Source organism: Impatiens glandulifera, chromosome 7 (assembly GCF_907164915.1).
Source record: "Impatiens glandulifera chromosome 7, dImpGla2.1, whole genome shotgun sequence".
NCBI lineage: Eukaryota > Viridiplantae > Streptophyta > Magnoliopsida > Ericales > Balsaminaceae > Impatiens > Impatiens glandulifera.
Window position 1 is genome coordinate 30,593,356 of NC_061868.1, and position 14,365 is coordinate 30,607,720.

General features: G+C 32.5%; 3 protein-coding genes and 1 long non-coding RNA gene across 7 annotated transcripts; 3 read left to right on the plus strand and 1 right to left on the minus strand.

Annotated features, from left to right (window-relative positions):
* Positions 1 to 389: 389 nt before the first annotated feature.
* On the minus strand, positions 390 to 4,012 carry LOC124910433. Of its 4 annotated transcripts, none has more exons than XR_007096416.1 (6): positions 3,715 to 4,012; positions 2,630 to 2,706; positions 1,630 to 2,426; positions 1,404 to 1,485; positions 985 to 1,064; positions 390 to 596 (listed from the first exon to the last, which is right to left on the minus strand). It is a non-coding gene; the product is annotated as an uncharacterized LOC124910433 (long non-coding RNA). The 4 variants fall into 4 exon arrangements; XR_007096417.1 differs by having other exon boundaries at positions 1,400 to 1,485; XR_007096419.1 differs by having other exon boundaries at positions 392 to 546; positions 1,400 to 1,485.
* Positions 4,013 to 4,863: 851 nt separating this feature from the next.
* Positions 4,864 to 6,430, plus strand: LOC124909718. Its single transcript, XM_047450368.1, has 2 exons — positions 4,864 to 5,077; positions 6,210 to 6,430. The coding sequence occupies exons 1-2, from the start codon at positions 4,864 to 4,866 to the stop codon at positions 6,428 to 6,430; spliced, it is 435 nt and encodes a 144-aa protein (XP_047306324.1).
* Positions 6,431 to 8,970: 2,540 nt separating this feature from the next.
* Positions 8,971 to 10,547, plus strand: LOC124909720 (protein MOS2-like). The gene is made up of 2 exons (XM_047450369.1): positions 8,971 to 9,479; positions 10,355 to 10,547. Exons 1-2 carry the CDS (start codon positions 8,971 to 8,973, stop codon positions 10,545 to 10,547), a joined length of 702 nt encoding a protein of 233 aa, XP_047306325.1.
* Positions 10,548 to 10,823: 276 nt separating this feature from the next.
* Positions 10,824 to 13,867, plus strand: LOC124945075 (superoxide dismutase [Fe], chloroplastic). The gene is made up of 9 exons (XM_047485447.1): positions 10,824 to 10,970; positions 11,045 to 11,088; positions 11,607 to 11,681; positions 12,589 to 12,777; positions 12,862 to 13,033; positions 13,111 to 13,229; positions 13,310 to 13,336; positions 13,450 to 13,473; positions 13,572 to 13,867. Exons 1-9 carry the CDS (start codon positions 10,913 to 10,915, stop codon positions 13,773 to 13,775), a joined length of 912 nt encoding a protein of 303 aa, XP_047341403.1. The 5' UTR covers positions 10,824 to 10,912; the 3' UTR covers positions 13,776 to 13,867.
* The last annotated feature ends 498 nt before the right edge of the window (positions 13,868 to 14,365 follow it).

Genomic DNA, 14,365 nt, shown 5'->3' on the forward strand with positions numbered 1-14,365 from the left:
TTAAATAATATAGAAAATGATATATTATATTATTTTAATTTATAAATATTATTAAAGTTATATATATATATCACTACAACAAAAAGGACTTTCGGCGACGCTTAAAAAGACTTCTGCCAACCCTTAAAAGCGTCGCCAAAAAGATCACCGACCCTTATTCTTGCGTCGCCAAAAGCAGGGTGGGCGTAAGTTTTAACAACGCTTATTTAAGCGTCGGTAAAATCATTTAAGCGTCGCCAAAAGTCTTTTTATTTTTTAACAATTTTATTTTATATTTTTATATTTTTATTATTTTAAATTAAAAATAACATTTAAAATATCATTTTTTTACTCATTATTAACATTTGAAATAATACAAAATAAATATAATTCATCTCCATAATATTATCTCTTAAAATCATATTAATAGTTAAATAAATTTTTTTTAAATAAAAGACAAATTTCGTATACTAAAATAATCATATAAAAATATAAAAACAACCATTACTCCATTAAAATTTTAATAAATCCCACTTTTAGGGCACCAACTCCACCACACAATTAGACCTGATATTTGATCAACAACTTGTAATTAGATTTTGCCATGTGGTCTATTTCTGCAATGAGATTCAAAGAAGAAACATTTCATTGCTCTTGACAAGATAAACAAACAATAAATACAAAGTAAATTTTCTTTAACTAAATGAGAAAAACAAAGTAAATTTACTTTAACTTGAGAAAAAAAGATGTCAAACACGTCACTCCTTTTCTTAAATACTCTCAAAAAAGTGTTTGAAGAATTTTTCACACCAATGTAGTCCAAAAGAGAATCCAGCAATTGAGATAAGTAAATCTCTATAACTTACTCAATCTTCACACATATAAAGCAATAAATCTTAATTAGGATAATTAAATCTGCAACTCAACATATGATATAACCTTTTGGCAGCATTAATAATTGGTAAGGAAAGAGATTTACTCAATTAAAGATAATGTAATGCTAACCTGCATAAGTAGCTCTAACACCAATCCAAGTAAAGCCCGTCTTTCATGTTCCAATGGAAGTTGTATGTTGTTATATTTTTCTATTGAAATTGAAAGCAGAGGAAATAAAACTCAGTAGTTCCACTTATAAGTATCAACATCTATAATTGGTATCAAGAACTCTCTTGGGACCATACTTTATTAGAAGACCTTTTAATAGTGAATACATAAACTTTCTTTCATTGAAATCAATAAGAAAAAAATTATAAGAATTATAAATTTAATAGATAAGTTCACATAAAGCTAGTTATAGACCTATATGAACAACAACATTTTTAATCATTGATTATTCTACTGCAGATCTGAGCTCATTTAAGCATCCTAAATGACTGAAAACAGTATCAAATGGACAAGAAATACAAATGCATTAGATTACCAACTTTGATGATTTAGAAGTTTTGAAAACTTAATCTCAGGAAGAAGGGATCCCTTGCTAAGAGTTGGACGCTCATAAGGAGCAACCTGAAAGCCAGAAAAGGTCCATCATCACAAGTACCAATAGTGATGACCAAAATGAAAGAAACTAAAATCAAATCATCATCACTCCAATAACAAATTAACAATATACATGAAAAAGACAACAGATGCAAGGAAAGTCATACATACCGCTTCTTTAAAAATAATTGCAAGTTCACCTTGCTTAACACCCTGCTTTTAGAACTCTATAACAGTATAACCCTACAATAATAATACAATATTGCATCAATTCATTTTGGTGGGTTAGCAAAAAAATATGGTGGAAATAAGAAAGTTTTCAGTCATATGAAGCCAAAATGTGCAATATGTTTGACATCAGTTGGAAGCCCAATTTCAGTCTCTCGTTCCTCCTTCATAACTACAACACAAATATTGATATATGATATCACCTGAGCATAACATAATTAAGGTATACAATGGATTCGATATCTTCGTCCTATATCAAACTTAATTAGAGTACGATAATATCGAAATTGTGCAACTTAAACCAGTGTTGCCGCCTAGGATGACATATTTGAAGCTTTTCTCCGCCATTGATTCACTGCTCGTTGGTTGATTTATCGATTCAGATAAGAAAACAAACTGAAAATGCAGCTCAACATAGCTTTTCAATTTTATTGTAATTCTGTTATAAATGGAATGCATAATAAACATGAAAATCACCATAGCGTGGATTTGCAAAGGCTTGTTCGATCTTGGGTTATTTAAATAACCAACGATTATTTCAAAATAACCTTGTTGGGAGTATATATGTTATTGTAAATTAGGATATATTTATATTAGATAATCTGACATTAATTATTGACTAAATTTAGTACCTGATATTAGCCAAGATGTATGAGTTTTGCATCAAAAAACTCTTCTGACATGTATGCACTATGTTCTTTTTCTCCTGCTACATTATGAAACCCTTGGGCATGCCTTACCTGTTGTATACAATATATAATAATTAACCAACCAAATGGCATGTTTTTAGATTGCAAAAAACATAATAAACTGGATATAATTTATACTTATTATTTCAGGTCCTGAAGACATGTCCTAATGTCTCACACTGCTTGAAGAGTAAGATGATTTTATATCTCTTATGACAGGCTTAGCAAAATAACTCATAAATTGAACATCTTACAAGTTATTAACTCTGCACTCTTTGTTGGATAGCTCTTGTCAGCTTCGGAGAGGTAACAGCCGAACAAAAATTGAAAGCTGCAGAGTTTGGTTTGTCAGTACACTCTTGGGATGATTTTCTGCAGTTGGTGAGTTTCTATTTTATATGTTCAAATCCATATTAGTACTTCCTCAATTGAGAGAGTTGTAGAGAATCATGGATATCTAAATTTTAGGTAGGCATATCTTTTGGTTATTGGTTATTGTTGATGATGTTAATAAAGATAGTATGAGCCAATATATTGGCAATTGATTAATGATATGACAATACTAAAGTGTTAGAAATTTAGAATTATTCACTTGGATCTGGTTCACAGATAAAGTAAAAATTTCATGGGTAACTGGTCAATTGGATCTTATACGGTAGACATTTGAAGGTTGAACGATTTTCGGTGGTGTATCCCAACCAATACAAATTTCATATCAAATATATTTAGTTTTGTATACAGAAATTCATTAGCAAGTTTTGAGTCATCCATATCCATTCAGATACCAAAGTTCTTAACAAATAAAATGAGATGTTAACTCCACTAACTAGTTGAACTGTTTTATAACAATGTTTTATAACGATGAAGTGAGTATATATTAGTTATACTGACAGTATCATCTATGTCTGCAACTTAACAGAAATTGTCCATCACAACAACAACAAAAACTCAAACATATCTTAAGAATTATCAGTGCACGGGTTAATAAAACTCCTCTGCCTCTCTGTTTTAATTTTAATTTAATTGAATTGAACTGTATACTACTATTTTAAAACAGCTCTCACTTGACCTAGATTTTGAGCTAAAGATAAGAATTATTGTAGAATTTGAATCTTCTAGTCTGCTTTCAGATCTAAGAACAATACAAATAATATAAGTTCAAGTCTAATATAGCTTAATCAATCAATATTAGCAAGTTATGCAGATCAGGGCGATCAAATCAAACAAGGACGAAACTATGATCTGGAAGCTGATAAATACGTGAAGAATAGGAGATTGACATGTAAAATGAATCGTTTAAATGATATAGCAATGGAAAATAGAGAAATAGAGAGATTACCGGAGAAGAGAATGCATAGGAGAAGTTAGCAGCAGGATAAAAATGATGCAAATTTACAAAGAGAATGATTTTCTGCTTTCGATAAGCACCAACTTTATGAATCCACCCGTCGTTCTGCAATTTAGCTTTCGAAGCTCCTTATCCAGATCCTTAGTCATACCTTGAATCTCTCCCTCTCCAACTATATGACCTAGAATGAGAAACAAATGAAAAAAGAAAAGGGAAGCTAAGATGAGGCGGCGAAAGCGATAACAGGAAAGGGACCGTGAGGGAGAGCTTCCAAACGCACAAATTGCTGCCTGTTTAAACCCTAAAAAAACTTCAGCCCCTTGTGAACACTTGGTCTTATAAAATTTAAAAAATAATTGTCAATTAAATTAATTACTCAATTTTAATATATTATTTAATATATAAGTTTTTGTTTCTTTTTATATTACTTAATTTGGTGAACGTAAATGAGTTAAAATCTATTTTAAAATTAATTTTAATATTATTTGTTTTAGAAAAATTCCAAATTTATATAATATATATTTAGTTAATATTTTTACATATAAATAATTAAATAAAATTAATTTTAAATTTGAATCATATAAATACAAAATTAAATATATATATATATATATATATTATTTTCATATATAATTAATAATTAAACTAATTTATTGAGTTAAAAAATAAATAATTTAAATTATATAAAAGTTATCCTATATAATAAAGGTTGGCAAAATCCAACTTTTGTTTAACTTTTGCCAACGCTTAATATGCGTTGGCAATGATGTGTCGCAGAAAGCATGTTTTGTTGTAGTGTATTAATATAATAATATTATTATTAAAGTTATATATATATAGATTAATATAATAATAATAATTATAATATATATTATATTACAAAAACATTGCTTAATGTATATTTTAGAAAATCCACTAATAATTAATAGAAACTTAAGAAAATGTAAAAATAAATTATTTTTTTCCTTAAGCTATCCTCAATTTTCTCAACGTTTGAATTGGACAAACATTGAATAATTCCTTAGGCTAGATCTGTTACCTTGCACATGAATTCATTTCCTCTCATTTTATTAAACATATCATTCTACAAGTTTTAAAAAAAATAATTTAGAGTTCATAGATGCATAGAACACAAGAAAAATGCAAAGATCAACCAGCACAAGCAAAGTTTACGACGAATACCTAAAGTACTACTCTTCCTCAACATCGTCGGAGGAGCTTCCTGTTGTGGAGCCGATGGCCGATGGGTCCAAGAAAGACAGAACCCGAGCTCGATTCTCCGAAAATGCCGTTCATCTAATTCCTTTCATCCTCCTCCTTTGTGCCCTCATCCTTTGGATTCTCTCAAATCCAGGTAATAATCATTTACAAAAAAAATTACAATATTCTTCAGATGTTTGCCTAAATATTATAATATCAGACGAAACTTATATAAGACATAGTTTCAAATAAATATTTTTAATGGTAGAGCGCAAAATATCTTATCCTGAAAGTTATTAATTCGAGTATTCACACCCTAACCGTTTGAAACCTTTGACACATTTATAAGGAGTTATGTTTGTATCTGTCTCCATTTCAACCTTTCCATCATAGGATCAATGCCCAAGTCATAAATATAAGAGTTAATCAAAACAAACCAAAACTAAAAAAAATATGACAAAGTACTCAAAAAGTGCCTCAAAAATCTATGTCAAAGTGTCATCAAATGAGCTAAGATCAACTTCAAGCTAAATTTACTTGGAGGAAGCATCACCACCATGAGCAAGACCTAGTTTCATTCTTCCCGTTTCTCGTCATATAAAGTTGATGCCGCTAAATAATTTGTGAGTTTCTTTCAGACTTGGATTTGGCAATCTTTATTTTGTTATTATCCACACCTTCTAAAAAGCTCCAAAATGAAGTGATAAAATTCAGCATCCATTTCTTAGCTCAAATTGATTTGTAAGGGTGATCCATGACAAGTGATCATCATTTCCATCCGCGTAAAAAATGTACAATGGAACACTTTATCGGGTGGATATTAACGTCGATTCGTTGTCCAAACTCTTCCAACTTTAATTCATTGATTCATTCACAAACTCTTCCAACTTCAATTCATCGATCAAGTCAGAATTAGAGATGGAATGAGGACTTTCTTCCATCACATTCTTGTGTGTTGGCAACATTGGTTTATAGGCCCAAAATCTAAAATGTTTTAAGCTAGAATAATATAATAATTAATAAGCAAATAAATAAAATATTTCTTTTTTATATTTTAAATCAAGTATTTTTCACTAGAATCTAACTCATCTTTACTAAAGTAGATATAGAATAAAACCCTTGGATATTCATAAAGAATTAAAAATTTAAATGTTGGAATAGGTTGAAATTGCTATATATCCTATATGTGCACCAACTTTGTGTTTTTTTTTATACAAAATTAAATTGAGTAACTAAAAATATATTTTACTATAAAGTGAAATAAAAATGCAAATTAATATTTGCAGAGATTGATCTACCATCAAAAGTTGATCAAGTAACAGCAAGAGTGGAAGAAGTGTCAAAGAAGGAGGCAGAGCTTCACATTGATACAGATCAAACAAGTCATGTCATTGCTGCCATAGATTTAAGGTTGGATTTTGATGCAGGGAAGCAAGATGATCGTGGCGGTGGCGGCGGCGGCAGCGATGATAAAAAATTACCTTCGATTCCAAAGATTAAACCTTGATATCGGCCCTATTTTGTTTGATCCCGAGTTTTTGTTTTCATTGTAATTCTCAAATTCCGGTGTTACACAATTATTCTGATTACCTTATCTTTTCTAATTTTTCTTTTGATAATATTAATACAATAATAATATGAGTTTAGGTCAATATTTGATTAAGAGAAAATAAGATTTATAAGAATGTATGTCAATTAGTTGTCGAGAAAGAAGATACATTAGTTGAACTTTAGAAGACATGTGTTCATTAGGCATATGCGGTTTGATTGAGTAGTTTTTTTTAACCTAAAACACATGATGCATGTATTATATAATCTTCAACCTTAATACCTTATTTATGTTAAATTGTCCCTAGTGCGTTTTTATTTTATGTTCTTATGTTACTTTTTTATTTTTTCATCTCAGTCTATATTTTTATATTTTCATTGCAAACATATTATTTAAGGATGACCCATTGTTATTTAAGGAGTTGTTCATCAAATTAGAGCTTGAACTTTAAATAGTGTCATATTGAATTCAAATTATAATAATTTTAGGTATTTAAGACTTTTTAAAATAAAAGGCATCAAGTGTAACTTATCATTATGGTTCTTTTAATTCATTTGACATAATTGTAAATGAAATGATATTTATAAATGTTTTAGTTTTTAATTTTGATATTTTAATTTTTGTTTAGATTTACCCATTATAATTGGTCGAATATTGTTTGGATGATTAAAAATATAATTTTTTATTTTTTAATAAAGATAGATTTGATGTTTTTTAAAATTTTCAAAACCACATGACTTCAAAAAATTTGTACTATATTAGTACATTTCTCTATTTTGTACTACCAACATTAAAAGGAAATGACTTCAAAAATATCTCAAATTCCAAAAATAACCTAAACCCAATAACTTTTACAAAAATGACATTTTGGTACGTGAAATTATCCCTTTACCCATTTACCCCTTCTCCTTTCTTTTTATTCTTTTCTTCATTTTTCACCGAAGAAACACCATTAACTTCAAATGAGCAACCGTAGGCTCCGACGACAGCTCCAGTATCGGCTCTGACGTCATTAGTGTCTACAGCACTGTCATCTTCTTCCATTTCCTCGTCGACAGTTTTGCCTTCCCCGATCCAAGATCCTAGCCATAATTCTCTATCAATCTCCTAAACGCAGCAGTAACAATCATCCGTTCAAAGCTCTCAAGCGCGACCTCAATTCAACTGACCATGGTAGTCTCTGTCACATTATATATACACACTTCTAATCTTCTTTACTGGTTGCTCATAGTTTGCGTCAACTCAAGGTATGATAGAAATAAAATAAAATAGATTGAAATATGTAACAAAATAGTTTAGTGGTAAACAGTCAAAAAAATAATTACCATCAAACTACAACTATTTTGTTATATTATTTCCGTCTATTATTTTATTTCTATCATACATTGCGTTGACGCAAGTAAATATGATGAGAAGTGCGTATAGTATAATGTGACAGAGGCTACCATGGCCTGTTATATTGATGAGGTCACGCTTTGTAAAAATAATAACTAACGGTTTATTAAACCGTTAATTAGTTATTAGTTAGGTTAATTGGTTAGTATTGAATTCCTATATAATGGAGACATGTAATGTTTGAATAATAACTTTCATTAATACAATTTCAGTTTTCACCTCTCCTCCTTCAAGATTTTAACATGGTATCAGAGCTTCAAGGGTAAGATTCTTAGAGGTTTTTCCGCTGCCTCTGTTGGTGGCCGGAGCAGCCATTGATGGAGGGCTTTATTCTATTAAAAAAAAAAGTTGGAGGAAGATCAATGTTTTTCTGATAGCGAACGGTGTTGATATTGAAGCTATTCTTGAAGGTAAGGAGTAAGGTGTGAAAGAAAAAGTCTAATTAAGCCTTAATCCTAATTCATATCTCTTCAAGAATTAATTAAAATAAAGCAGAGGAGGAGATGGGTTTTTTTCTTCTTGATTATCTTCTTCCTGGGTTACATTCTGAAAGCAAGAATGATTCAGGGACTTTAGGTTGTCTAAGCAGTGAATATTGATAGCCAGTCTCCCCAGACGGTCTTTGTTGTCAGCCATGTCGCTCTCCTAATAGTTTCTGCAATTTTAATATCATTTAAACCAATCACATATTTCAGAAAACTGTGCAACGACATGATCCGTTTCTCAAGACTCATGATCCGTTTCTCAAGACTCATTCGCAGAAGTTTCACACCGGACGACATGAAAGATGCAAGATCAGTTCTTGAGACGCCCAATGAGAAAAAAATTGAACTTGGGCAAAAGGATCTTGGATGGATTACAAGAGAGTATATACGGGCATGACTTCACAAGTTTGATGATATGGGTATTAATGAATCCATGGCTTCTGAATAGTGAAATGACCGAATCTGGCTTCTCTGCTGTACCTTTTGAGATAGAGACAGAGAGTCTTTTGAAGACAACCCTAAAGAAGACATGAGATAAGACACTGTAAATGATTATTTACCAACAATTTTCTCCTCCGTTATGATCACCATTCTCTCTCGATCGCTCTGTGGATGACCATGAAGCTTTCCTTCACCAAGTCGTCTTCAAAGCCCAAGCATCAGCAGAATGCTTTCAACGGCGGTAGCATCGTAAACCATGATGCATCAGAGAAGCAGTTCGTCACAGAGTTCGACCCTTCTAAAACCCTAGCATCCAATCAACGTTCACACAGACTCGTGATCCCTCCTAAAGAAAACGAATGGAGACCCCTCAAGAAGATGAAGAATCTCGAATTACCTCTAGGATCTACCGATGACGACGGAATCGCTCTCCAATTCGAGGTGGCCACCGACACGATTGGGAACGGCAAGGGTTCCAATATGTCGTTTGGTCTCAATCTTCGCAATTCGTTGAAGAATGATGCGGATGTTGTCTCCGCTGGACAGTCGAAACCTTCCTCAATTGAGACGCTGATGATGCAGAAATTCAGGGAGGATATGAGTAATTTGCCCGATTTTGTTATGGAGGATTATGACGAGATGCCGGTTGAGGGTTTTGGAGCCGCGTTACTTGCTGGATATGGCTGGTTTGAAGGTAGAGGTATTGAAAAAAATGCTAAGGGAGACGTGGATATTGTGGAGTATAAACGCTGGACAGGGAAAGAAGGATTAAGTTTTTTGATCAGCTGACACATGAATAAAAGATAGAAACAAGATGGTGTGGAATACAAAGTAGGTCATGAAAACAGAATCATTGAAGGTAGAGATGCTGGAACGATAGATGCAGATGGTGGGTATCGCTCACTTAGGTTCTGCTGAAGACAAATGTTTGAAAAAAAAAAAAAAACTAATGCTGCAAAGGTTGAAAGCTGGCGGCTAATGAACAAAAGACCATTCATGATGATTGTTGTGGATTGGACTAACAAAAATTGAGTTATCTAATCGGGTAGTTCGAAAGAAAATTTGGAGCTTGCTGAATTGGGCTTGCTCGGCTGTCTATGTTGGGTAGCTGAAAAAATTGGAGTTTGCTGAAGTGGGCTTGCTCGGCTGTCTATGTTGGGTAGCTGAAAAAAAAATGGAGCTTGCTGAATTGGTTTGCTCGGCTGTCTAAATTGGATAGCTAAAAAGATGAAGCTCGCTGAATTGGGCTTGCTGAAGACAATGGCTGCATGATTGTAGCTTGATGTTTCATCGACTTGTTTTGTCAAGGTGAAACTTTGTTTCTACTACGTTTCTCCTTGAGGGGAGGATGTAAAAATAATAACTAACGGTTTATTAAACCGTTAATTAGTTATTAGTTAGGTTAATTGGTTAGTATTGAATTCCTATATAAGGGAGACATGTAATGTTTGAATAATAACTTTCATTAATACAATTTCAGTTTTCACCTCTCTTCCTTCAAGATTTTAACACGCTTGAGAGATTTGAACGGATGATTGTTATTGCGTTTGAAAAATTAAAGGAAAATTATGGTTAAGAACTTGGATCGGGGAAGACAAAACTGTCACGAGGAAATGGAAGGAACGAAAGAAGAAGATAATAGTACTGCTATAGACGCTAATGACGTCGGAGCCGATACTGGAGCTGTCGCGAGAGCTTGCGGTTGCCAATTTGACGTTAATGGTGTTTCATCCATTGTTTTGTGTGAAGAATGAAGAAAAGAATAAAAAGAAAGGATAGGGGGTAAAAAGGTAATTTTACGGATCTAAAAGGTCATTTTTTTTAAAAAAAATTATTGGGCTTAAGTTATTTTTGGAATTTAAACTATTTTTTAGATCATTGTATCAAATTTCTATTTTAATGTTGATAGTACAAAATAGAGCAGTTGTACTATACTAAAGAGTACAATTTTGTGTTGTGTAGATTATAACGTGTAAATCTAAAAAAAAAAAAAAAAAAAAATCCAAGTTAAAAACTAAAGCATTTGTAGACTGTTATTACTATCGCATTTCGCCTCCCACTCTTCCTCCTTCCAAAAAGTTGGTTTTTTTTCTACAGACAAGAAGCGGATAGCTCAGACATGGCTTCTTCAGCTGTTACTGCTACTTTGCTTAATTGCTCTATCTTTTCCAACGATGGTCTGTTGTACTACTTCCCCTACACCATTTCTCTCCTTCTTATTCTCACCATTTTGCCTCATCTCTTGCGCCAGGTTCACGTGGGTCATCTCGGAAACTGCTCTTATGGAAAAAAGAGGTTTTCTTGATGATAGAATCTCGCATTATTCTCCTTTTTTTTATTTGATAAGCTGTTCTCTTCATTTCAAAATTGTGACAATAGTAAACTGTATTGCGTACCAAGTGTTCGATAAAATGTGCTTTGGTAACGAAACCTTTCTTCGGTCAGCTTATTCTCCATCCGTTATATATGTATACTTCATCTCAACAGGAGCTTTTCTAAATTCCTTGACAATACATTTTCTCAACAGCCCATGTCCTTTCTGTCTTAGTATTCTGTGCTAGTTCCGGGGAAATATACGGTTACTGTGACATGGGTTCATGTTTAAATGGTTCAGTTTAGGCCAAAAGATCTGCCATCATGAAAATTGACTTGGTTTTGTGTCTTAAGATGAACTTTACCTTCTGGAATATTCAAAGGGTTAACCACTTTAGACAAGGCCAAGGCTTTATCTTTTCATTTTTTGTTTGTTTTGTCATACATGATGTTTTGATTTATGTTATTATTTGAGAAGTAAGGTCTTCTTTGTGTTGTAGAGAATATGCTCGAGAAAAAATCGTGTTGGTGGTATAACAGCTCAAGTTGAACTAGCTCCTCCACCATACCCTTTGGTGAGACTTCTTGCTGCTTGCCTTGTTATGCATGTTTTTAACTGCTTGTATGATTTGCAATCGGAACGCTTTGATTTGACTATTCAATTTTCAAAACATGTAGTGATGATAATCAATAAGAATTTAGATCTTTTTGTTATTTGTCATGCAAATATTTGGACCTCTCACACTTTACTCATGAATGTGATAGACCCACTCAGCATGGCTCTATGAGCAAGTGGTTTGAATTAAGGGGTTTACTATCTTGAAGTCAATTCTCATTGAAAGTATCAGATTCAAACTAGAGGTCATCTCGTTTGGTTGTGGTGCTAGCCTCCTCTATGTTAGTGAGGTGCGCAAAAGCTGACCTTGACTGACAGGTGGTTAAAATAAATAATAAAAACATGAGTATAACTAATTATTTGGGGTTTAATTGATATGAAAATATAGATAGACATTGGGGTGAGATAAGAGAGAATATATTAGAGGATCAATGTAAACTTTCATTATCTTATATCCCCATATATATAACTACTAACATACTCCTAATAGAATTCAAATATAGTGGTGTATACTACTTTAAATCAAAATATAATTTCAATTATCTAAAGTAATTGTAAATATCATATTTACTCCAACCACAATTCCTCATTTGATGAACATCATTCATGATCCCAATGGGAAACACTTTTTAAAGTCTGTCTCTAAATGAGTTTAGTTTTTGAACTTTTGTGTACTTGGATTCAAATCGTGATACTAAAACAAAAAAGATAAAGTGTTCCCCAATGAGACCAATATTTAGTCCTAAATTAAACTACTTCAAAGCACACAAAAATAGGAGATTGTACACACATTATGTTTGATATCTGTAACATTTTTTGTTGAAACATTATTTGTGTTAACTCTGAAACCTGTATATATGGTCTAGAATGGTTTGGAGCCACACATGAGCCGAGAAACACTAGATTATCATTGGGGAAAGCACCACAGGACTTATGTTGATAATTTGAACAAGCAAATTGGTGGAACAGAGCTAGATGGTTTGCCATTGGAACACATAATTATTGCCACATACAACAAGGGTGATTTGCTTCCTGCTTTCAATAATGCCGCTCAGGTACTGCTCTGTGTTAGTTCATGGTTTGACATGATTTTATTGTTTCTATATCAAACTAGCTTACGTTTTAGCTTTCATTTGCAGGCATGGAACCATGATTTCTTTTGGAAGTCTATGAAACCAGGTGGTGGAGGAAAACCAACTGGGGAGCTACTAGAGTTAATCAACAGAGACTTTGGTTCTTTTGAGAGATTCGTCGAGGAGTTCAAAGCAGCAGCAACATCACAGTTTGGTTCAGGCTGGGCATGGCTTGCATGTAAAAAAAACACAATCACTTTTCTTTTCCATTAAGAAGTATTTTTTTATCTGAGTCATTTGTTAATCATCGACCAGATAAAGCAAACAAACTTGATGTCGGAAATGCGATAAACCCACGCCCATCAGAAGAAGACAAGAAGTTAGTAGTGGTCAAGACTCCCAATGCTGTGAACCCCCTTGTGTGGGATTATTCAGTGAGTATTTAACACATTTTCCTGGTTCAATTTTTCCATGACATATCAAATAACAATTTAATATCCAAAATTTCTTGCAGCCACTCCTCACCATAGATGTCTGGGAAGTAAGCTCCTTCTCGATTTTCCCTTTTCTTCTCCTTTTTTTTTTTTTAAATTATTTCTGAGATCTTTTTTAAAGCCTATTATTAATCTAACTACCTTGAATTTATGATGGCAGCATGCTTACTACCTTGACTTCCAGGTAAATGCCTGTAACTGAAGTCTTGCAACTTCAAATTTTGTATATGAAGTCAATGAAATAAGCTCCCTTATATATATGCCTCTGATATTTGTTTATAGAACCGAAGGCCAAATTACTTCTCAGTCTTTATGGACAAACTTGTATCGTGGGAAGCAGTCAGTTCTAGGCTGGAGGAGGCTAAGGAAAGAGCAGCCCAAAGAGAGAGACCAGAAGATGCAGGGGTGGTAGAGAAAGAGTCGTCAGACCATGAATCTGTGGAAATGTTCTTGGACAGCGATGCAGAGGATTCTGATGCTGAATGATTTTGTCGAAATTTTTTTACTTTAAAGGGGAACAATTGAATATCTGAGTTATGTGGAAAATTTATTTTATGAGGCTTCTCATTTGGACTGCATATATATATCCTTGCTGAGTTTGAAACTACATATGTGAATTTGCATAAGCTATGGGAGGCTGTGGTGGTTGTTATTGTATAACAATAATATTAATAATGCAGTTTTTAAAGTATTGTTTTGTCAAATTATCAAAATAAATGTGATTTTAGTTTACATATAATTATAGTGTGATTAAACTTTGTTTAGTGTGAAAATGTAGTAACAATTAATTTATTTATTTATTTTTAGAAAACGATATAATATCATTAAATAAAAAGACTCGAAAAGAGTATAAGATTACAAGAGTTTAGGATTCAGGTAAAATAAGTTTAAAATAATCAGAACGAGAACAAAAGTGAATGACACAAACAACGAAGTTTAGATCACCTTGAAATTAGAAATAATGATACTTTCTCTTATACAATGCATTATCTTTGACACATTAACCCATTTCTTTCACAAGTGGGAATTTTGCTTCCACGTTCGAATGAGTGAGTTTTCATTCAAGATAATTTCAT